The following is a 22,274-nucleotide window of genomic DNA, read 5'->3' on the forward strand; positions in this document are numbered from 1 at the left end:
ATCTACTAAACCCAATTTGAATCCTTCCTTTTTATATCTTCCTTTCTATTTAAACCTACCCTCCCATTTACCCTCTACAAATGAACAAAATCTTCAAAGCATTATCACCCACTCCCAATCAACCAACCAAGTAAGCTTTATGGCCGAGTGGAAGCCTGAATCAGGGTCTCTGCGGTGCAACATTATTCCGCTGCGCACACTTAGTGTCATGTAATCTCAGGCCCTGGTCATAACAAGCTCAGCCTATCAATCTTCCTGGCTGCTATCATCTACGGATTCTTCCTTTCATTTCCTGTTTCCTATCCTGCAAATCGAGACCTGCCATAGATTAAAGTCCACTTTCACCCAGAACAGAAAGGAATTTCTGGAGTTACAGTTCCTGTGGTTCTTTCACTGGGCGGAGGTCGTTCTGGACATTTCTAAGACCAAAACGGAGGGCCTGTTCAGCTGTTAACCCCTGCTAAATAAGGTAATAAAACAAGGTTCCTACCTAAATAAGGTGGGAAAAGTGGAGAAAGTGAAACCGGAGAGTTGTGAGTTAGCCTTGGCCTGATTTATAATCAGCTCAAGCTTAACCAGAGCAAAAAGGAGGCCTGGCCTGAACTGAACTGAGCCTGGAATTTTCTTACCTCCATTCCAAACTGACTCTGGAGAAATGTGGCCAGCTGCTTCTTGGGAAACATGATGGCTTTATCCCTTATACCCACCCTTAACTCCTGTGATGTATAGAAGGCCTTTAGTCAAGTGGAAAGCAGAACAGGACTGCTATAAGGAAGTACATCAGATGCCATGGAGCCCCAGCATCTTAAAACAAACAAGCAAGATTCTAAGACTTTTCACAGAGAAGGCCCTAGTTCCCATGGACTAAAACTGGAGGCACATTTTACTCTTCCTCTGCAAAAGTGTTTACAAGTATTCCTCGACTTATGACTACAATCGGGACTGGAACTTCTGTTGCTAAGTGAGGAGGTTGTTAAGTGAGTCATACCCAATTTTACCACCTTTTTTGCTGCAGTCATTAAGCGAATCACCACAGTCATTAAGGGACTCCGGCTTCCCACATTGACTTTGCTTTGTCGGAAGCTGGCTGGGAAGGTTGCAAATGGCAATCACGTGACCCCAGAATGCTGCAACTGTCTTGTGAGCCGGTTGCCAAGCACCCGAATTTTGATCATGTGATAGAAGTGATGCTGTGATGGCCGTAAGTGCGAGGACCGATCTCAAGTCACTTTTTTCAGCCCCATCGTAACTTCGAATAGTCACTAAATGAATGGTCGTTAAGTTGAGGACTACCTGTATTTCAAACATCCACTCAGCCAAACAGGCTAACATCTGCCAGTCATGACCAATCAGCCTCATCTATCATCCCTGATTGTTGTGGGACTATGGAATGGGAGGGAAGTGGGATCAAAGGCCTAGAACCAAACGGTTGGCATCTTAACACTTGCTGCTTTTCTCCATTTCCTACCTTGCTTGGCCAAGCCTCATGTGGAACTAGGCTGTTGAGATGATGTAAACTTGTCCATCAGCTGCTGAAGCCTCCAGTAATCTGTTTCTATATCCTAGTAGGACAGATAAGATAGTCACACTGAGGAAAATCTGCAAGGAATATGGCCTCTTATCCATCTCAGTCTGTATAAAGTTTTAGTCTTCAGAGAAGTATTGTCTTGCTTTCCCTTTTCAACAAAAAGCTTCAAAACTCAAAGAGAACCATGGATGAGGACTGCAAGAAGAAAACAGTTATCCTGCACTCCCACTCTATGCCTTTCTTAGGTAACATTCCCAAGCCTGCTTCCATCTTTCCTGCCTCTGCCAAGTATTTCCCAAATACTTTAATGTCTGAAAAAGCCAAATCCCTAAAAGTTAAGGAAAATATTCCACCATCCATCTTGGACCTGTGATGGCTCAGGGAAAGGGGTGGGATGGAGCCAGAGGACAATCCGTTCTCACCTTCAGACCCTGAATTGCATCTTCTAGAAGCCTTAAGTGATGCTTCACCCCGTCAGACTGTTGGAGCGACAGAATGATGGGGAAACGGGGCCCTTCCTTATCCAAATGCTCAGAGCCCCACTCTGCATCTTGAGGGCCATTCGAAGAACCTCCTGTTGGAGACAAATGCTTTTATAGCATTATGTTTGATATGTTATGCTTATTTTTAATATTGATCTTTTTAACTTCAGGTATAAATCTACACCAAACATTCCCATGTATCTTCTGCCCATTAACCACAGACCCCAGCCCTACCTGGCCAGGGCCAGAACCCTTCCTTGCAAAACATTCCCTGCTTTTCTCTGTCCCCAAAACGGTTGACTCACAGCAAACCACCCTCCTTCCAAGTCTTAACTTTCCAGGCATGCCCTCACCCTCACCTGGAAGCCTCCTGCTGTTGTCTGCTTCAATCCTGAAATTTCCATCCCATTCCTCTTCCCCCTCCTGGGGGTCTCCATTCTCTGGGGAAAGGTCTGTAGGTTCTGTGGGAAAGATGGTCTCCCCTTCCTCTGGAATCTGAAGCAGCCTCTTCAGGGCCAAGACTGGAAGGACACAAGATTGTCCCCTTCACAACCTTTGGAGGCAACAAAGAGGAGCTCGACAGAGAAGGGAAAAATATGAATCAAATACCTCGGTCCTGTGCAGCAGAGGCCAGAGGGACCTGCCCAGGAGGCCGAGATCTGCAGAGGGTCTGTAGGTCAGCCACAAATGCCTCCACCGTCTTGTCCAACTTTGGTCCACCGACAGGGTTCCGTTCCTCAAATTCTGCACCTTCCAGCATTCCATCTTTTTCTTGCTCTGAGTTGGGATAGCAAAAAAAAAAAAAACACGCAATCAGATCCCAACTGTTGTGTCTCCAAAACTCAGAGACCAATAAGAGTTAAAGCTGCATGAACATTTCTGTATCTATACAAAATTTAGAGATCTGATTCAAAGGCGATGCCATAGAACCTCCAGATCAAATTGGAAACTCGAATCATGAAACCGGATGCTTCCAAATTGACCTGGATAACTCTGACACTCCTGGGTATCCTCAAAAATACCTTTTCCAGAAGTGGTTCAGAAATCTGGCTCAAATCTATCTGCTCTGAATTTAAATCTGAATGTGCAAATCGTATCACTCTGATTTTCTAAAATGACAACCCCAACAGAGTGACTCTCATTGACGTGGTAAGACTGCAGGATCTTTTTGGTATTCCCTCCCTCCAACCTGGATTTTTCCAAATCTCTTCCTCTAAACCCATGTTTCTCAACCTTGGCAACTTTAAGATGTGTGGACCAACTCCCAGAATTCCCTAGCCAGCCTCGCTGGCTGGGGTATTCTGGGAATTGAAGTCCACACACCCTAAAGTTGCCAAGGTTGAGAAACAATGCTCTATACTTACCTTCTGACTGCAGTGCCTCCTTAAGGGAGTTGCCATTTTCTGCTCCACCCAGAAGGGCCTCTGAGTAGCTGTCAAGAAAAAAATGGAAGATATCAGTCTTGGCCACATATGTGGATAGTTTACTGACCTGACTGCTAACATCTTCCCACCTGGACAGTGAGTTTCCTGCTCCCTTTCCTTGGCCTATGAGGGATTTGTGGTTCCCCAACGCCAGTTCTGGCCCCAAACTACATTTTGTATATTCTGTTGATCAGCAGACAGAACACAAGAATTATTCCTATAGCTGCTGCTACCTGATACACTATCCTTTCATCTAGAAGGGCATTTAACATTTTTGTGCCATGGATCCCTTTGAGAGTCTGGTGAAATCTACAGACTCCTTCTCAGAAAAATATACTTAAATGCATAAAATAAAATAAAGAGTTATAGCTAGACAAAGGAAACCCATTATGCTCAAATACAGTTACCAAAATATTATATAAAAAACATGTCATATAGCAATATCCAGGCTTCTCCACTACAGATTTTCACGACATCAATAACAAGGCAATATCCTTTTAGGATATAATAATTTGAGATAGTGAGATTTATGGAAGTTAACAAACATTTCTGGAGTCGCTAAGCCACACCTTATTTTGTTGCCTACATACCTTATTGGTATGTGGAAAACTAAATTTCAGTTAGTCAGTGAAAGCAAAGTTGCAATTCTTTCCCATCCAAGATCATGGACTTCCTGAAATCTACCTATAGACTCCCAAGGGATTTATCTGTGGATCCCAGGTTAAGAATCTCAGATCTAGATTATACATTATTCTTTCAGCATCCCTTATGATGAAATTTAATTTAGCTGTTTTGACCTCACGGGAGTTTAGAAGAGAACTCAGATTTACATGGATCTCTTCATCTGAAGGAAAGGCACGGACCCAACTTTCAATCCCTGCATTATAGGCTCCGTTACATTTTTCCCCTCCCCTCCCCTCCCTCCCTACAACATACTTACTAGCTGGGACTATGTGGCAAAGTTCGGTTTGGCACGGAAAGCCGGGGTTTAGAATTGAAAGCAGCAGGCAGCTTCAGAGAACCAGCAGTCTCGCTGATTATGTTGCACCAGCTAGGATGGAAAAAGAGGGAGAGAATCAGGTGGACCATCTCCCCTAACCCAGCATCCACTAGAGATGTTGGAACTGCAGCCTCCCCCGCCCCCAGAATTTCCCAGCAAAAACAAACAAAACCTTTCTGTTGTGATGATATTTGGCACAATCTCAGCAGCACTTTTTGGTCACAACTTTGCATAAAAACAGCTCAACTAAGTGGTGCTTTAAAAAAGAGAGAAGACTTCTCTCAACCACCCCAATTTTCTCAGAAATGCTCCTTCATCCAAACTAAGGTGCCAACCAATCTTTCACCCCAAACAGTAGTCTGGTTGCTCAATGAGAAAGTAAGTCCCTCTCCCACCCGCTTCTTACTTCTTCCGTTCTGACACTGTCTGAGCCACCAGTTCGTAGATCTGAGCCCCATTCTCCCAGCTGAAGATCACATAGAAGGCCTTGATGTCTATGAGAAAGGAGAGACAGTGAATTCTCCTTAAACTCCACTCTAAAAGAAAGCCTTTATTTCAAGGCTGGACCATATCCAACCTTGAATCGGAATTTGGGCACTGGTCCAGACCAACAAATATTCAAGGCAGAAGCCCTCTGCATCCGCTTTCAACTCCCACGACCACCTCCTGCACCCACCTGTGGCCACTTCACGGGTCATGGCAGAATTGAGCTTGATAATGGGGGACAGCATTTGTTTCCCATCGGGGGTTGGGGTGATAGTGCGGCTGTGAAACTTGAGCACCAGGCGCTCTTCCTGCTTCTGCAGAAGGACCAAGATATCATCCAGCAAGATGACATGAACATCTGGAAAGGATCAGGGAGAACATGAGGTGTGAGAAGTATAAAAGAAAAGTTGCTGGGGAGGAGGAAGTGGGGGTTGAGGAGGGGAGGGGAGCCCTAGGATAGGTCTCCAAGCCTGGCTGTGAACCCCCCAGCTCTGCCAAGATAGTCTTCCTTGGGTAGGCAGATGCCCAAGTTCTACTCTGTAATGTAGGAACAGTAACGAGCAGGATGGGCAGAAAATCAGGGCTCAGTGGAGTCAGGATCAAGCCCATTTTTCTGAACTGCACCCCTCCTTACTTTCCTGGTATCGAGGAGGAAAAGCTTCTGAGAAAGTAGGTGATGGCAGAGACACCTCAAGAGGTGGGAAGTGAAACTAACTAGGACCCAGGCAGAGGAATGGTGAAGGAAGGATGTCCTAAACCCTAGTTTGATAGTTATTTCCCACCTCTCCCTAAATTCTTATTGCTGCAGCTCCAGGTGATTCCACTAACCTACTGATTTATCCTTGGTGACACGCCATGTCAGGGGTCCCTCATACACAAGATTTCGCTTGGTGATATCCGTATTCTGTGGAAAAGAGCTGGTTAGACTCTGCGCTTCAGCATACATTTTCCATTTCTGACAAACACCCCCACAAACGGGTCACCGCACTCTGATGTTCACATTTTGACAAACAAGCTCCCTTTTCTCCGGAGGGGTCTTTTCCCACCAACAGCACAACAGGCCAAAATTCAACAGGGGCAGCCCAAGCATGGCAAGTGTGTAATGTCAAAGCTGTTGAAATGATGTCTTCCATGGAGCCAATGACGCAGAAAAGACAGCCACAGAAGCCCACCCTGATAAAGTCATAGAGATTTAAGGGCACTTCAGTTGCAGTTCTGGGTTCCTCTGCCACCCCTGCCTGATAGGGTGAACGCTCTGTTGGAACTCACCCGAAATTCACTCAGCAGAGGATCAGTACTTTGTTTCAAGTTGGAGAGGTCCAAGCGCCGCTGATAATCTTTGAGTTTCTGAAAAGTATTGGAACGTCCATTTTTTTTACCAACATTGAAGTTGTGAGGAAAGAGAGAAGGGCTCTTTCAAAGAAGAAATGATAAGGATCAAGAAGGATACTTACCAGTAAATTCTCCATAATACGCACTTCTTGGTTGACATGGTTGAGGATCTGCCGACAACATTCGGCTGCCCTCTCCACCTTCTGGCGTTCTTCAGCTTCCTCTGCACCAGGGACCGAAAAAAATGGAAGTTTTGTGAAGACACACCCCTTAAAGCTGATCTCCCCACTGGAATTTAGCTAGATCTGTTTTCCATGAAACTGACAGTTCCCCTCTTCCTCTTTCCATAGCAAGATTCGACAGGTATGTCACAATTTCTCTCTCTCACGCAGACAAGGGACCCTATTACTAGCGATTTAAAACAGCATGCAATGATACATCGTTTGGCAACTGCAAAAATTCCCAGTGATTAAAATGCAAGTTTGAAGACAAAGCGCATGTTTAAAGATGCATTTTTGGAGAGGATTTAACTTTGCACATCACTGCAGTACTTCAGCATGAACACCCACATCTATCAAAATAGATATGGCGTGAAATTTATTTGTTTGTTTGTTTGGTGGGTTTATATGGCTGCCCATCTCACATACGACTTTTGTGCCGATCCTATCACCCCTCTCTGCTCACCAGTGCATTTGGCGATGGAGTGGAGCAGCAGTGGATACTTGGTCAGCCTCTGCATCTCAATAGGAATGATGTCCTTCAGTTGCAATCGCCGGCATCGAGGTTTACTTTCTGCGTCCTGTGGGAAAAAAGGAGGAAAACCATTCACCAACCAGTTTGGCACCTGCAAAAGGTATTATGGAAAGATCCTGTCTGGGGTTCCCTTTCAGATCTGTGTAGCTGGTCTCTCCCATGTAGAAGATGCTCTCAGAACAATCTGTGTGTGTCCCTTTCACCAAACACCAAAGAAATAATATTTACCTGACCTGGAAATGGGGAATAGAAACTGGGAGAAAACAATTAACAACCCAATTGTTAATTGGATGGATGGATGGATGGATGTCAGCCATTCGAGGAAGGCCAAGTCAAAAAACAGGTACCACAGAGATTCCAGGAATGTTGTAGTAAGGTAGAATAACAGAATCAAAAACCTTCACTACTCCTTTTGAAGGACAACGGTGTGTGTGTGTGTGTGCTGGTCTGAGTCTCTTTCTCATGCTTTCTATCATTCCAGGGCTGAGCAACTGTTTCCCCTCTTCCTTCTCAAGGCCAGAACTAAATTACTCTAGAATGAATGACTCTCTCTCTCTCTCTGGGTACTGAGCACCAGGGAACTTCAATGAGTACCCCCTGCTTTTCTGGGACATCAAAAGGCAAACATTTTCCTGTAGTAGTGCCAATTCTATGAAACCCCCTGCCCCCTGAAATCTCATCAGCTGTTACCTTGTTAGGCTTCAGGAAATTAGACAAAACTTCTGAAGAAGGCCTTTTTGTTAGAGATGTCACCTTCTATTTCTACTGCTTTTTGACTGGTTGTAATTTTAACCACGCTTCAATTATTACATACTGTTACATAAAATTATTTATGCTGTGGACATTTTATTATGGAAATTGTAAGCTGCCAAGAGTCTCCCAACTGTGATGGGTAACAAAAAACTTAAATATTCATTCTGTGCTCTACGAATATTCGTTCACTCTTCCTCTCTCTCTCTCTCTGCTCCATGAAACACTCCCATGAAATAAAAGTTTCCTAAAACAATTGCGTAAACCAAAGTTCATTTCACACATTTTAGAGAACTTGTTCTGCTTCTGTTTTGCACCACTCTCCAATTAAGGGCTTCATCTTACTATTTATGGTTTGGTTTGGTTTTCTTAAATGGAAGTGTTGAATTCTGCAGCCAATACAAAACCCTGCGACTGGCAGGATTCGAACAGTCGTGCCCCAGGAATGGTGAATTCCTCTCCTCTCCCAGTGCTTACCTGGATGAACTGGTTGAAACGGGCTTCTTTCTTCTGCTTGGCCTTCAGCTGTTCTAATGCAAAAGATTGGCGGCTACAAAACCGGGAGGAGATCTTCTGAAACCAGTTTCCTTCAGACCCATTGAACTAGGGAAAAGTTAGCAAGAAGGTCACCTATAGAAACTTCTGCTGTCTTCACCTCAGAAATGGCCCCTTCCTTGCCCCTGTTTTTGCCAGCCCCAGGATTTATATTCCAAGCCTTTTCCTCCCACCCTCTGGGGTCAATGGACATTTGGCTGATCCTCTGCTAGCTTGGAGAGTCAGAGACGGATGCTCAATGGTTGTGCCATGGTTCGGTCTGGCAGGGGTGTTTTTAGCGCCTGCCTTGCCAGCTTCAGCCCTTCCAGCTGGTTTCACACAAGGTGCTACACCCAGATTAACCCCCTGCTCTTACTCGCGCCAGCAGCGTGCTTCCAATTTCAGAGACAATCAAATTATTTTCCTCCCTCAGCTTCTTCAAGTTCTCCAGAAACACTTCTGAGAAAAGATGACACAGAGAAGAACCATGACACAGAGAAGCAAAAATACCATGAAAGTGGCCCAATCCACCCAGCAACTCCCATTTACTGGCATGATGGTGGAGTGTTGGACCCATTGGTGGCCATGGAAGCCACTGAGAGGCCTTGGCTCAATCACTCTCTCTCAGCCCAACCAGCCTTGAGGAAAGGCGGGAGACACATCTCACAAATGAGATGCACCCAAACCCCGAGCAGCAAAAACCCTCTTCTCTTTCATACCAAAGTTGGATGACCCCACTAACAAAGTGCTGGCCTTGTTTCTGAGAACCCCAAGGCAGGAAAGCTCCTAAGTCTTAACCATGACCTGTTCAGAAGAACCAGGCACATGCAGAAAGGGGGGCAGTTGCCATAGCCACCTATGCTCCTCCATCATCCATGCAGACAGATGTATTTCTGCCCTTTGCTTTTCTTTCCTGGATACCTCAAATGGCAATTCTCCAAGGTCAGACTCTCAAAGACTTCAAGAAATACTGTAGGTGGATAACCCCTTCATCTTAGGCTCATCACAAACAAGCACAGGTACCAAGAAGATGAAACTTGCTTGTGGGTGGAATGGCAATTCCTAAGGGTTGAGGACAGGGGCTGAGGGATTGTCCACTAAAATTTCTGTTCACTTTACATGGGCTGAGATTAGGCCAATGACTATTAGGATTATGAATCTTCTAGGGGAGAGGGTGTCCCCAAAAGGAGAACTCCCCTCCCAAGACAGGATTACCCAGCATCATCTATAAACACCAGACGGGTATTGTCCTATTCTCTTAGACCTCCTAAACTTGTTTTTATTGGTGGTCATATTAATGTGCGCTTGCTTGAAAGGTTGCGCCATGAACTGCTATTGCATTTATGCATGTTCTCATTTGTAAGGCTTTCTGGAAATTCCAGGAAGGACTACTACCTTCCTTTTTAAATCCATTAATGATACTATTGATTGTAAACAGAATGAAAAGACAGCCATTATTCCTGCTCAATAAATCTAGCACATGAGCTTTTGATCCACTGCCTGGCTTCCGCTCCATCCCATCTCGCCCATCTGCTCCCACGCTCTCACTGTGTTCGTCAATCAGGTCCTCCAGACTGGGGAAAATGTTCACCAGTTCGTTGTCCGTAAAGTATCCCTCGGTCAACAAAGGTTGGTAGAAAACCTCCAGCAACACTCGGAGCATCCGCAGGTGGGCATGCTCAGTGATAAACAGCTCTGCAGAGGGAAAGGTGAAGGGAAGAGCCAGGAAGATCAGCCTTTAGGAAATCTGTGCAATGTTAAAAATTGGGTTGGAAATCTAAAACTTCCATGACAGTTGCAAATGCCTTGCTTATTCATTTGTGTTTTATTCATTTATCCCTTTTCCCCGTTTCTTCCTCTTCCTGGTTTGTAAAGGGTTTTTATGTGGTATAATCACTAGTACATTTTGTTACTGTTATAGTTGTTTGTTGTATCTCATCAATAAAAAAATAACAATAAAATAATCTATGCAATATGAATACAGCTAGTCCTCGCTTAATGACCACTCATTCAGTGACTGTTCAAAGTTACGACAGCACTGAATGAGTGAGACTTAAGATGGGTCCTCGTAGTTATGGCCACTGCAGCATCCCTACGATTACGTGATCACGATTTGGGCGTTTAACAACCAAATAATAATTACAATGTCACAGCGTCCCGCAGTCATGTGTTCACCACTTTGCAACCTGCCCTGCCAGCAAAGTCAATGGGGAAGACAGCAGGCCGCAAATGGTGATCACACAGCAACGGACTTAACAATGACGCGGGATCTGCTTGACAGCAACCAAAAGCACCATCATTACACGATGCAGTCACATGACATCGCACTTTACGACCGCATCGCTTAGCGATGGAGTTGCCGGTTCCAGTTACTGTGGTTTAGTGAGGACTACCTGTGGTACATTTTGTGACTGTTATAGCTGTTTGTTGTATCTCAGCAATAAAAAATTAACAAGAAAAGAAACCTATGCAATTCGAATATTTATGTGTACAGACAAGCCACTAGCACAAGGAGGGGAGGGGGAAAACTCTCCTATCATTTTCTTACTACCTGAATTCTGAAGGTTTTTTTTCCCCCTCACATTTATCTCCAAGGTGGAGGCGTAAGCATGCTCTGGACAATGATTTACATTTGGGGTACAAAGGGATGTGGGGGGCAGTGAGAAATTACAACTCCTCCCTGTACCTGCAAACTGGTAATGTCTGTGGGACTGCCACTCTTAGCCAACGTGTGGGAAGGTGTGTAAGAGAGGAAACTGAATATCCTCCCTGCTCACCAGTCCACCTACTCAAGGAGGCACTTCCCAAAGTTTCTATCTCTTGCTCGCCCTTGGGAAATGTAGCTGGGTCTCAAAAGATCTCCATGGCCTTCTGAAGGGGATTCAAAAGGAAGGAAGGGCCTTGAAGGACAGGAGAAAGCTGCTACCAAGGCAACGCTCAGGTAAGAGGGGCTTGACCCCGGGCCAAGAGAGTAACTTGAGAAACCATCTCAGACAAGCCCCTCCCTAGTTCATGGGGAGATCGTGGGAGGGGGGGAAGCACCTTCAGACTCTGCAAGATTCCGTTCCTCTAGATCAGTGTTTCTCAACCTCAGCTTTTTTTTCTTTTTTATTGGCTGGGGAATTCTGGGAGTTGAAGTCCACACAGCTTAAAGTGGCTGAGGTTGAGAAACACTAATCTAGATGCTACAATAGATGTTCTAGACCAGGTTTCTCGACCAGGGTTCCGTGGCACCCTCGGGTTCCGCGAGAGGTCCCTAGGGGTTCCCTGGGAGATGACGGTTTATTTAGAAAATTATTTCAAATTCGGGCCACTTCACATGAAAGAGGTCAGTTTCATTCTTTATTTTCAGTTTAAGAACCCTGTTCGTGCATGTATGCAGGCCTACCCATGAAACGAATCTAATCATTTTGTAACTTCTGGCCTCTCTTTGAGCCTGGATGTGCAGGGGTTCCCCCAGGCCTGGAAAATATGTCAAGGGGTCCTCCAGGATCAAAAAGTTGAGAAAGGCTGTTCTAGATACTACAATAAAAATCACCCTGACTTATACGGCATTGGTTTCTTAGTCTACTCTACCTAGTAGGACTGACAGGGAAAATCCTCACATACCATTGATCACTTCTTGCCGCTTCACTTCACTTTTCTTCAGCCTGAGGAGGGTGTCGGGGGGGACAAGCTCCCGCCAGTTTGGCGGGTCCAGTTCCAGTTCCGAAACGCGCGGCTCAAACTCCTCAGACTGGGGAAGCAGAAAGGACGGCGGAGGCTCCCCGCCCCCTGCCCCTCCTGGCTCCAAACTGTAGGATTCAAAGCGACAGACAAAAGATAGAGTGAGGACGGTCCTACATTTACCCATCCATCCATCCATCCTTCAACATTTACAAACCACCCCAGCCTGACTGAGTCTGGTGATCATGATTGCCCTGCACCGAGTCCCACTGCGGTAGCAACATCTGGCCAATCGTGGCTGATCTAGAAAAGCTGAGGAGGGTTGGAACTGGATGGGAGACCACTAGGAAATCCCAGGATTGTGTAGGCTAGACTGGGATAGAAGAATCCCAGGAGAAGACAATTTCCAAACTCTTCCAAACTCTTGCCAAGAAAAATGATACAGACGTGTTCATTAAGTCACCAGGTTAGCTCAATTCAAAGGAATCATGCCCCCCCTTTTTTTACCTGCCCCAACAGCTCTGGAATCTGGAATCCTCACAAAGAAAGAATTCTCATGGTTTCCAAGGCTAATCCACCACATTAAACCAGTCCAACCCAGTTAATTTTGCAACATAGGTCAATTCCATGCGCTAAAAGCATTGTTACAGCTTATCTTCTCAGCAAATAATCTAAGAAAATGGTATTAATGTGTACCATAATATTTTCAACTCATCACAGGAGCATTTTCTCCCTGGGATTTTACAATGGGACAACTTATTAATTAACCAATATTAATCCCAAATAATTAAGATAATTTGTGAGATGCTGCTTGGTTTTTGTTTTTTAAGAGTTTAGGAGAGATTTCCACAAATTTGTCAACGTATAGCTCCCAGTTAAACAGAAGCCTCTCTTCCAGTCGTAGTTGCTGGAATGAAAAAGCAGGTAGCTGAATTTAGCTAAATACTTTGACATTGTCTAGCAGCATTATGTTTACGCATAAATAAGCTGCAGATGACTTGAAAGAGTGGCATGGTTGACTCAGGAGTTGTGCTGGACTATGTCAGTCCTCCTGGGCAGAAGAAACAGATGGCCAGAGTGGTTCTTTTTAAAGGCTGCACCTTTCCTATTCTCATGTTTCAGGGAAGGAAATACGGGAGAGATGCATCTTCTCTTTTGGCATCAAGGATAGTGGAGAGAAGGGGAACTACCCCCTGCAGTTGTTTAATTTATTTTGCACACAGATAAGAAATTCACTGCTCCCATCCTTGGCGACGGTCCAGGGGAACGCATCCATTCCCGTTTAGTGCTGGCAGAGATCTCCAGGGGGGTCTGCCGAGGCTGCTGCTCCTTTTACAGCTGCCCCGTTTCTGCCCGGGCTGGGGCAGCTCCGATGGCCTCTTCACCTACTTGCAACTTCCCTGCTTCTGCCGGGCCTGCTCTAGGGTTGGCTTCTCCTCCAGCTCATTGGCCCGGGCCGCGGCCTCGAGGTCCACATCGCTCCGCGAACGCGGCTGCTTGCCCTTGGCCGAGCCACGCTGAGACCGCTTCCGCTCGTAAACCCGCAGGCTCTCAGAGCGGCCCAACTTTCCGGTCAGCCTGGTGAGGGTGGGGTGGTAGGTAGGGGAAGCCAGGCCACAGACAAAAATTAAAAATGCAGATCGAGGGACGTGGGGTTCGACAAGCCAACGGGACACAAGGGGGGATGAAATGAGCCACAGACCGACCGATTGTGAGCGACACGGGCCAGGAGTCACAGAAGGTTTGGCACCACGAAGGTGGTGGGGGTCACAAGCAGGAGAACACCCAATATGGAGGGGGAGGAGAGGGGAGGGAAGACAAATTGAACACATGCAGCGGTGGAAAGAGAAAGGGAGAGAGAGAAATGTGAGAACCCAGAAACCAGTGAGATATCCATGCACAGAAGAAGGGAGGGTGGAGCTGTGAGGCAGACACACTCCTGCCAGTTGGGCCCACCACACGGTTGGTCCCAACCATAGCCACAATCTCAAAAAAGATCTTGCCTCTTACGAGGGTCAACCACACCCCCTCGCCACCTCCTGCCCCTTGCCAACGCTCAAAACAAGGTCTGCCGCAAGAGGAGCAGCATTTGAAGAAGAGGGGCACCAGAGCCAGACGGGGCCAGAGTTAAAGGGTCCCGTTTCTCCAGCCGACTCGGGGAGGGAGGTGCAGCTTCCCGAGGCAGGTCTGGCGAACAAAAGGTAATACTTAACTCTGTTTGTGTGTCTTCCCCTGAGGAAGAAATTCATGCAAAGGGTGAGTGGGGGTGAGGAGGCCACCAACCTTTTTCGCCTTCTAGAAGGGAAGAACAGAATATAGAAGGGTGATTTTGTTAATACTGAAAGGAGAGGAAGAGAAAAAGAGGGGGTGGGTGGGGTGGGCATGTGGCAATGGGCAATCCTCCTACCAAATCTCAGAAACGGACGAGGGCGGTTTCAATGTGAGATGACCCCCAAAGAACCAGGCTCAAGAGGATGGAGAACCAGGCTCCAGATAAGTTGGGGAGATAGCCAAAGGGACAACAGAAACTGTGTATTACTTTCCAACGGTACCCTAAGAAGATCTTTATAGACTCCTGGCCAGCCATACAACCTGTTTGTCCAGATAGAACCCACACCGAGTTTGTGGGACCTGCTCCTAGCTAACTGCCTAAAGAAACGCTGCCCAGATTTGCAGAACAAGGAGCTGTCCACCCGTATGCTTCATAAGGATCCCTATCCACCCCCTTGCAAGGCCACCAATCCCGCCCCCCACTCTCACCTTTCATTTTCTGCGCCTTCATCCGGTGGGAGCTGTTCTCCGGCCAGGGACTGCTCAGTAACTGGTGAATCTCCTGAATCTGCCAGACCCAGACTGTCCACCCCTAAGGAAAACCAAGGAAGGTGTGAAGGAGGAGGGAAGAAAGGATCCATCGCTTGCTCTCTCCAGTCCATCCCATCTCTCACCCTCTCCGTCATTGCTCTCTCCGGGTGGGGGGTGCACAGTGACGGACACTCCAGAAGGATCCTGCCCCGAAGGGGTCCCCTTGCCCCGCCCAGAACTTCCTTCTGCTAACTTGGCTTTCTTGTCCAAGGCTGGAGTCTTCTCCCCTGCTTTAAGGAGAAAAATACAGGGAAATCACACACAGCCCAGATGCTGTTCACCTCCCGCAAATCGCTGTCCCCACCTCACCATACGCCTCACTTGGGCTTATGCACAGATTAGGGCGCTCTAGTTTCAAGGTCAAGAGGCAAGGAAGCTTCCTTTCTTCCTGCCTGAACTGTCACTTAACCAAGGCAACCAAGCACCTCCTGGGGCCATCATGTTCAGGTGGATAAAAATTTGACCGTCAGGTAACCCACTTTCTCCAAGCCAGGAGAGGGGCAAGGTGCTACGTGCAGCTCAGAAGAGATGTAAAATCCCACTAGAGAGGGTTGATGGTTGCTTAGTAAGAGTTTTTATATATATATCAACAGCTTCCTTCTAGCTGGCAGACAAGGGCCCTAAAATAGCTTGCCACTGAGTCTGCATTTGTAATCTTAGAAACCTAATGGGAAATTAAGGTGAGATTGAGTACAAGTTATGGGGTGTAGTCCTCTATCGTTCCTCTCATTTTATCATGTTTTATTCTTTCCACCTTATTCCTGTTCTTATATTATTTTACGGAACTTTATTCTGTTGTTTTTATGTTGATATGCTCGGTGGGTCTGTGAACTGTAACAAAGGCATTGAACGGAATAGAGATGAAGAAGTTCCCTTTAAGCATTGCAAGGGCAAAGTGTGAGCATGGAGTCTATGCTGGAAGAACACCCTGGACATATCATGCTAAGCCACAGCCACATTTGTTTGGTTTTAGTGTGCATGTGAACCCAGGTATTGTGCATGACAGGTGTGAAAATCAAGCATTTGCTAAGGTCCTGTTGGGTCCACTGGAATTGAAAGCCAACTCAGCGTCCTTAAAGATGACACAGGAAATTCTGGGCATCCTTTACCGATCTGGATACCCTCCAGATATGTAAACTCCACCTCCCAGAATTCCCAAATCCACATGACTGTTACTCCAAATTCTGCAAGTTGAAATCCTCATACCCGGAAGCTGGACTTGGCTTCTCTGGGGCATACCCTTCTCTGGAACCCAGGGAGTAGCAAGAAGAGCCAACGGATGTCAATCCAAACAGCCGGGCAAGACCAAGGAAGGAAAACTACAGATATCTGTAGTGGAGCAAAATATCTTTAATGCTGGTTGGAGGCAAAAACAGAATCTTGGAAATGGTAAGAAGGCTTTTCCCAGCCTCATGTATCGTGAGCAAATTAAGGCAGACCCTCTTTGAGTGCTTCGAAATGCTTCTTCACAGATTTCTTGCCGCCTGAGCTGAGCTGCCTTTTAGGAGCTGCACTGCCAAATGATTATCCTCTCTGTCTCTTGGTTGTTTGTGTCTGGATTTCCTTACTTTCTTTCCCCAACCTCTCTGCAATCTTTCACAATGGCTGACCATGCAAAGGAAAGTCACCAGGATTCCCACATCAAAGGCTACTCGTGACTCTAGAGCAGTGTTTCTCAACCTCAGCCACTTTCAGCTGTGTGGACTTCAACTCCCAGAATTCCCTAGCTAGCCTTGCTGGCTGGGGTATTCTGGAATTGAAGTCCACACAGCTGAAAGTGGCTGAGGTTGAGAAATGCTGCTCTAGAGGGTTCATTAAAACCTCCCAGTTTCCAGGCACAACATGGACCACTCCTCTGAGCCTATCTGTGCTTGACAATGGCACTCAGATGGGACAACAGAGTCCCAGAAGGCTCACTAGGCCACACTTCAGCCTTGGGATAATGCAGTTGCTGGCTCAAGGCTGGAAGCTCTGTCCTCCCCCTCACCCATCTCTCCTGCTTGAGCTGTTCTCAAGCTCCTTTCTCCAGATGTTCACCATGTTACAGCTGGAAGAGGGTCCTTGTTTCCCATTTACAATTGCATAAGCAGCAGGAAGAGAGTGACACCCTGAGTGTAGACAAGTCAACATAGAGAGGATAATGTGTCCCAATTATTGGATGGGGGGAGGCAGCCCTAACAGGGGCTCAACTGCCTTAGCTACCTTTTTAGAGAGAATTATTCTGGGAGATGCCAAGTGTGTTTGGTGGGTTTTAACAGAAGGGGGAGAGGGGGAGTATCTGGTTAAATTTGGTAGCTACTGTGAGAAATATCTCAAGAGCCAGCAGTTCTCAAGGCAGAGATGCCATTATGTCAACAATGAAGAATCACTCAGCTTCAACACCTTCACTCTGATAGCAGGAAATCAATTGTTTAGCTTTATTCTAATTTGCAATTACCACACCATGGCACGTAAGAGTCAGTTCCTGGACTAATAAAGGTTCTGGAGACTTTTATGAAGCTGCAAGCTTCCCCAAGCGAAGAGACCACTTCACCAAACCAGAGGAAAGCTGATGGAAAATCAGAAAGTTTCTCCCTAACGTATATTGGTTCTATATTCCATTTGCTGGAATTTTTGTCACCTCATCTCTTTCCCCTCCATAAATCTCACTAAAAAGAAGTCCGTGACACCCTTGCTTGGAAAACAGTAACATTCAGTTTTAGGGAGATGCCAAAGAAACTGACAGCAGGACTGAGAGAGTTCAGCTCAGCCAGAATCTAGCAGCCAATACAGCTGTGCAAAGTTGAAACACTAAGATTTCCTGCCAAGTCCTGGTCTGCTAAATTGGGGGGGGGGAGGTGTCCCAGAGGTTTCTCTTACCACCAAAATCTGATCCTTACCATTAACTATCTAAGTACAAAGTGAACTCACCATGGGAAGTAAAACCGAGCAAGTGCTTAATTTGTGCATAAGCCGTAGAGAAAAACGATAGAGCCCATGATCTTTTCCCCCCTTGGCTAATTCAACTAATTCAACGCAGTACCCATAGGGACAGACAGACAGAGGGACAAAGAGCGAGCTGTGGCATGCCAAGAATTTTATCTGGTAACATGACAGGTGTGATGTACTTTTACAGGCATGTGTGTGATTCTTATTAGTATATTACTTAATGGGAGAGTGCGACAGTGAATTAAAAAGTTAGAGACTGATGTTATGAGAGGCAGATTAGTTCTATACACCTTCCTCATCAGAGGGATGAATGGATACATGGGGTGCCATGCGTTACTAGGGAGCTGGTGAGAGGAGAAGGAAGTAGGGTGCTAGTACCTTCACCCTCAGCTTTGGACTGTCTGTAATCAGAATCTACAAAAAAAGCAGCAAAAAAGAAAAAAAAATAATGGAGAAGGATGGGGAAAGAGATGTCATATTAATCCCTTCCTAGGTATTGCCCAAAACTGCTTCTGGGCAAGCGACACGCCAGACTCACCAACCGAGTTGATCCGATGCACACAAAGGGATCACTGTTTTGTGGGCTGGCCAAATTTTTATTCCTTATTTGCCTAGCAACAATAACCACAAGCTTTCAAAACAGGAAGAAGAAACAGAAGAAAATTGCCAGTTTCCAAAGGATGCTTCTGAAGAATCCTTTGAGGTCGACCCTGGGATGGATCCCAAGCCAGGGCTGGCACCTGATGAAGCCGGAGTAAATCCAGATTTGCTTCCAGCAACCTTATTTTTACCGTTTCTGGAAGAACACGTAATCTAGCTCTTTTCTTCCTTCTGCCTCTAAAGGGAACACCTTAACAGCTTGATTGCTGGCTTAAGCCATGGACTGGCTGGCAACACTTTTTCCAGAGGGTGGGGACGGGGGCTACATGAAGGGGAAAAAAAAGCTTTTGCAAAAGAACATCATGGAAATATTTCTGGAATCTTAGGACTCTGTTTGAATGAGAAGGGCTTCCCCGGTGCAAGTTCTGTCAAGCCTCCTGGAGGTTCAGTTTTACTGTTATTTGTTTTAAAACAAAAACCAAAAAGCCAGACCACTGTAATTTGGCAGTTACATCTTGGGAGGACTTCAGGAGCCTCAAAGAAGTGGCTGGGGTTGCTGACCCCTCTCCTAAGGAAACCTTACGGTTGGGGGCTGAGGAGAGCAAGTTAAGTAAAGGGCACGGGGGTTCCTGGGCCAGGGCTAAGGAATTCATTTTGCTTACTTACAGTGGGAATCCCCACGGTTCCAGCGTGCTGGGTCCAAAATGCTAAAGCTTTTCTTCGGTTTGAGAGCTTCCTCAGGCTTCTTGGTCCCTGAAATCTGGATTAGCCAGAGAGGAGAATTTACCATCTGTTCCCAGTCCCAGACTGCAAACTGCTTAGAGTCCTCTGTGATGGAGGTGGCAGGGTAAAGGTAAAGGTTTCCCTTGACATTAAGTCCAGCCGTGTCCGACTCTAGGGGGCGGTGCTCATCTCCGTTTCAAAGCCGAAGAGACGGCATTTGTCCGTAGACACTTCCTCCGTGGTCATGTGGCCGGCATGACTAAACGGAACGCCGTTACCTGCCCGCCGAAGCGGTACCTATTAATCTACTCACATTTGCATGTTTTCGAACTGCTAGGTTGGCAGGAGCTGGGACTAGCAACGGGAGCTCACTCCATCACGCAGATTCGAACCACCGACCTTCCGATCGGCAAGCCCAGCAGCTCAGCGGTTTAACCCGCAGCGCCACCGCGTCCCTAAACTGATGGAGGTGGTAGGAAGTCTGATAAACAAACCATCAACCTGGAACGGGACTCATTCTAGACAGGTTCCAGCAACTTGCAGAAGGACAATTTGTCAGCTCAGTTCTTGAGCCCTGCCTTTGCCTGAATCCCCAAGGGGGCTTCTGCATTAAGAAACCAATCCTATCTATTTTGTCCTGGTGCACTGATTATTTCAAAGGTTACCTTCTTGCGGAAGAAGTTTGCTTTCGACTTCTTGTTATCGGCTGTCTTTGTCTTAACCCCCAGGTGCTTCATATATGTCACAATGGCGGTAAAAATGGCAGAGCTGAAAGAACAGAGCAGGGGAGGAGGAAAATTAATATTACAATCATCAGGCTACCACATCAAAAGACTCAAGGCAGCATACAGTTAAAAACATCATTAAGTCACACTCAAGCGCAGAAATGCTAGTCCACTGAGGGAACATACTAAGCAGAAACTTTCCAGCCACCCATCATTAACCAAGCAGGGACACCAATTGCTTTGCAATGGACTTCGGGAGTTTGAGGATTCTGCGCAGGATCTTAGCTGTTCCTGGCACTGTATTCTTCTGGGCAAAGAGCTCTGATGTTGCCCCTGGGATCTGCTGGAGCCCCTCTCCCAGCTTGGGAGTCACAGCCCCGAGTGCTCCTACCCCCACTGGGACCACTTTGACCTTCACTTTCCACATCCTCTCTAGTTCCTCTTTCAGGCCCTAGTACTTTTCTTTGAATAAAAAAAAACAAGTTTTTAGTTTTTCTGAAGAACAGCAGGGTCAGGACCCAATGAAACTTGGTGGGGAGGGGGGGAACACACAGCCTCTCAATTTAACAGAGATACAACACATATACATGTTTAACAGGAGTAAACAAACCATGCTTTGACCTCTCTTGCATCACTTCTTTTTTTCAGCTCGAGCTTAACAAGCCTGCCAAATTTGACTTTCCTGCTAAATATGCATATGCATGTAGAAAATCTCAGAAAGATTTAGTGTAAGTATAAAAAGAGCTTATGAATAACTTTGAAAAGGGGGGGATCCGACAATCACAGTTCTGCACATCTATCTATCTATCTATCTATCTATCTATCTATCTATCTATCTCTCCACCCACTTTGCTTCATCACCCCACCCTCTTCATGAAGCGCTGCTCCTTGGCCACCCAAAAGGTCCTGACCATTGATGTACCGAATCCTTTTGCAGTAGCTGCCAACTGAACTGAATAGCTGTGGTCCCTTAACGGAAAAAACACTTCCTTGTTTAGGGACTGATGGCAGCCAGGGACACGTGGTCCACTAAAGTATCAGCTGTGCCAGCTTGCTGCAATAATTCAGCTTCCTGCACGTGCCAAATGCCCACATTTCTTTTCATTCTTTCCATCCCACCGGAAGGGAAGATGGAAAAGATGTGGGGACTGTTCGTTCATCAGTAGGATAAAACTCTTCAAAGCCAGAACAGAACGGGACCACGTTTGGTGTGGAGGGAGGAGCTGGCAAAAAGAAGATCAAGTTCAAAAATGGGTCAGATCAGGCTGAGGGCTGCAGAGAAAAAAGAGCCAGGAAAAATCCTTAAAGCATCTCAGGGGAAGAGGCTGTTGGGTCATGTGACACATGCAGCCCATCCCGGGCTTCTTGGTGTATATGTATACGCAAACGCATGACCACTGCTGGTAAAGGGGTTGGAAAGAATCCCAGAAGTCGTGCTTTTAAGGTTTTCCCAGCCTTGTTTGATTTTTAAGCATCAGATGTAAGCTTCCCCAGCTGTTGCCCTGCAGCTGGTTAGGACACCCTCAACTCTCTCTTGCACTGCACAGACCCCACTCCCTGCTGCCACCGACATCTCCAAGCATTTTCTTTAGACCAGCTGCTTTCAACATACTGCTGGTCCAAAGGGTGGGGCTACATCTCCCATCATTTCCACCCATTGTCACTGGCTGAGATTTTGGGAAGTACGGTCCAGCACCCCAATGGGCCAACAAAGTAGGTCAGGCAAGACTGGGGAGACACTCCTAGCTGCTGTGGGCAAATGGTTTGGTTCTGGCGAAGGTTGGTTTTGAGGCCTTTAAGCAGCCAGTAGCTCTCTCAGAGCAAAACCTTGAAGGGTTAACTGTATCTTCTCTTCTCCCCCTTCAGCTTCCTGGACCACAGAACTAAATGTGCTGCAAGCCACATCCGGTTTCATTCAGGAGACTGCAAAAGTGTATTTCCACCCCCACTCCAGTCAGTCATGCGCGCGCGCACACAGTCAGACCACTCTGCACCTGTGGGTGGCTTACCACTTTTCCTCGTCGGCAGAAATGGTGAGGCTGGAATCAATGAAGGAAAAAGGAGAGGAGGAAAAAAAGGTCAGGGTGCAAAGCTCGCATTTGGGTTACATCTGCATCCTTCCTATCCAGCTGTTTGCCCATCTTCTCCTCAGAGAGTACCCAGATCACAGCTGGCCTAAAGAACTGCCAGGAGGTGGGCATTTGAACCTGCCACTCTCCGTCTTAACTCTCCAGAACAAAGGGAAGGCGAACCCTCTAGTGCCAGAAGTTTCGGATTCACTCCCATGATCCCTTGCCAGTGGCTGATGGGAGTTGCGGTCCAAAGCCTCTGAAAGATAGCAGCATGTCTACCTCTCCACACAAAAGTACTGCCCCCTTTCTCCCTCTGGGACAGCTGACTCTCAAAGCCACCCCTCTCTTACACCCCCCACCCCCATTTTTGTTTCTTGAAAACTTACCGGTAGCACAGCCCCATCTTTGC

The 22,274-nt window shown here is 46.6% G+C and overlaps 1 protein-coding gene across 5 annotated transcripts in view; it reads right to left on the reverse strand.

Moving 5' to 3' along the window:
- ARHGEF1 (Rho guanine nucleotide exchange factor 1) overlaps positions 1-22,274 on the reverse strand; it is a 45,509-nt gene that overhangs the window by 1,469 nt on the left and 21,766 nt on the right. The window contains exons 9-32 of one of the 5 annotated variants that reach the window (XM_063312448.1): positions 21,803-21,832; positions 19,734-19,836; positions 19,012-19,105; positions 18,124-18,159; positions 14,901-15,047; positions 14,716-14,818; positions 14,239-14,250; positions 13,345-13,533; positions 11,899-12,083; positions 9,838-9,984; positions 8,666-8,748; positions 8,233-8,358; positions 6,937-7,051; positions 6,375-6,475; positions 6,190-6,267; positions 5,749-5,824; positions 5,111-5,278; positions 4,841-4,928; positions 4,375-4,485; positions 3,375-3,442; positions 2,620-2,787; positions 2,370-2,531; positions 1,951-2,102; positions 1,469-1,562 (exon numbers count right to left, since the gene is read on the reverse strand). In XM_063312448.1, coding sequence (XP_063168518.1) covers positions 1,485-1,562; positions 1,951-2,102; positions 2,370-2,531; positions 2,620-2,787; positions 3,375-3,442; positions 4,375-4,485; positions 4,841-4,928; positions 5,111-5,278; positions 5,749-5,824; positions 6,190-6,267; positions 6,375-6,475; positions 6,937-7,051; positions 8,233-8,358; positions 8,666-8,748; positions 9,838-9,984; positions 11,899-12,083; positions 13,345-13,533; positions 14,239-14,250; positions 14,716-14,818; positions 14,901-15,047; positions 18,124-18,159; positions 19,012-19,105; positions 19,734-19,836; positions 21,803-21,832 — 2,620 coding nt within the window. In that variant the 3' untranslated portion in view covers positions 1,469-1,484. Of the gene's footprint in view, positions 1-1,468; positions 1,563-1,950; positions 2,103-2,369; positions 2,532-2,619; positions 2,788-3,374; positions 3,443-4,374; positions 4,486-4,569; positions 4,691-4,840; positions 4,929-5,110; positions 5,279-5,748; positions 5,825-6,189; positions 6,268-6,374; positions 6,476-6,936; positions 7,052-8,232; positions 8,359-8,665; positions 8,749-9,837; positions 9,985-11,898; positions 12,084-13,344; positions 13,534-14,238; positions 14,251-14,715; positions 14,819-14,900; positions 15,048-18,123; positions 18,160-19,011; positions 19,106-19,733; positions 19,837-21,802; positions 21,833-22,274 lie in introns of those variants that run through there. The other 4 variants (XM_063312450.1, XM_063312449.1, XM_063312451.1 and 1 more) reach the window with 4 other exon arrangements.

This window comes from Candoia aspera, chromosome 10, assembly GCF_035149785.1.
Source record: "Candoia aspera isolate rCanAsp1 chromosome 10, rCanAsp1.hap2, whole genome shotgun sequence".
Lineage (NCBI taxonomy): Eukaryota > Metazoa > Chordata > Lepidosauria > Squamata > Boidae > Candoia > Candoia aspera.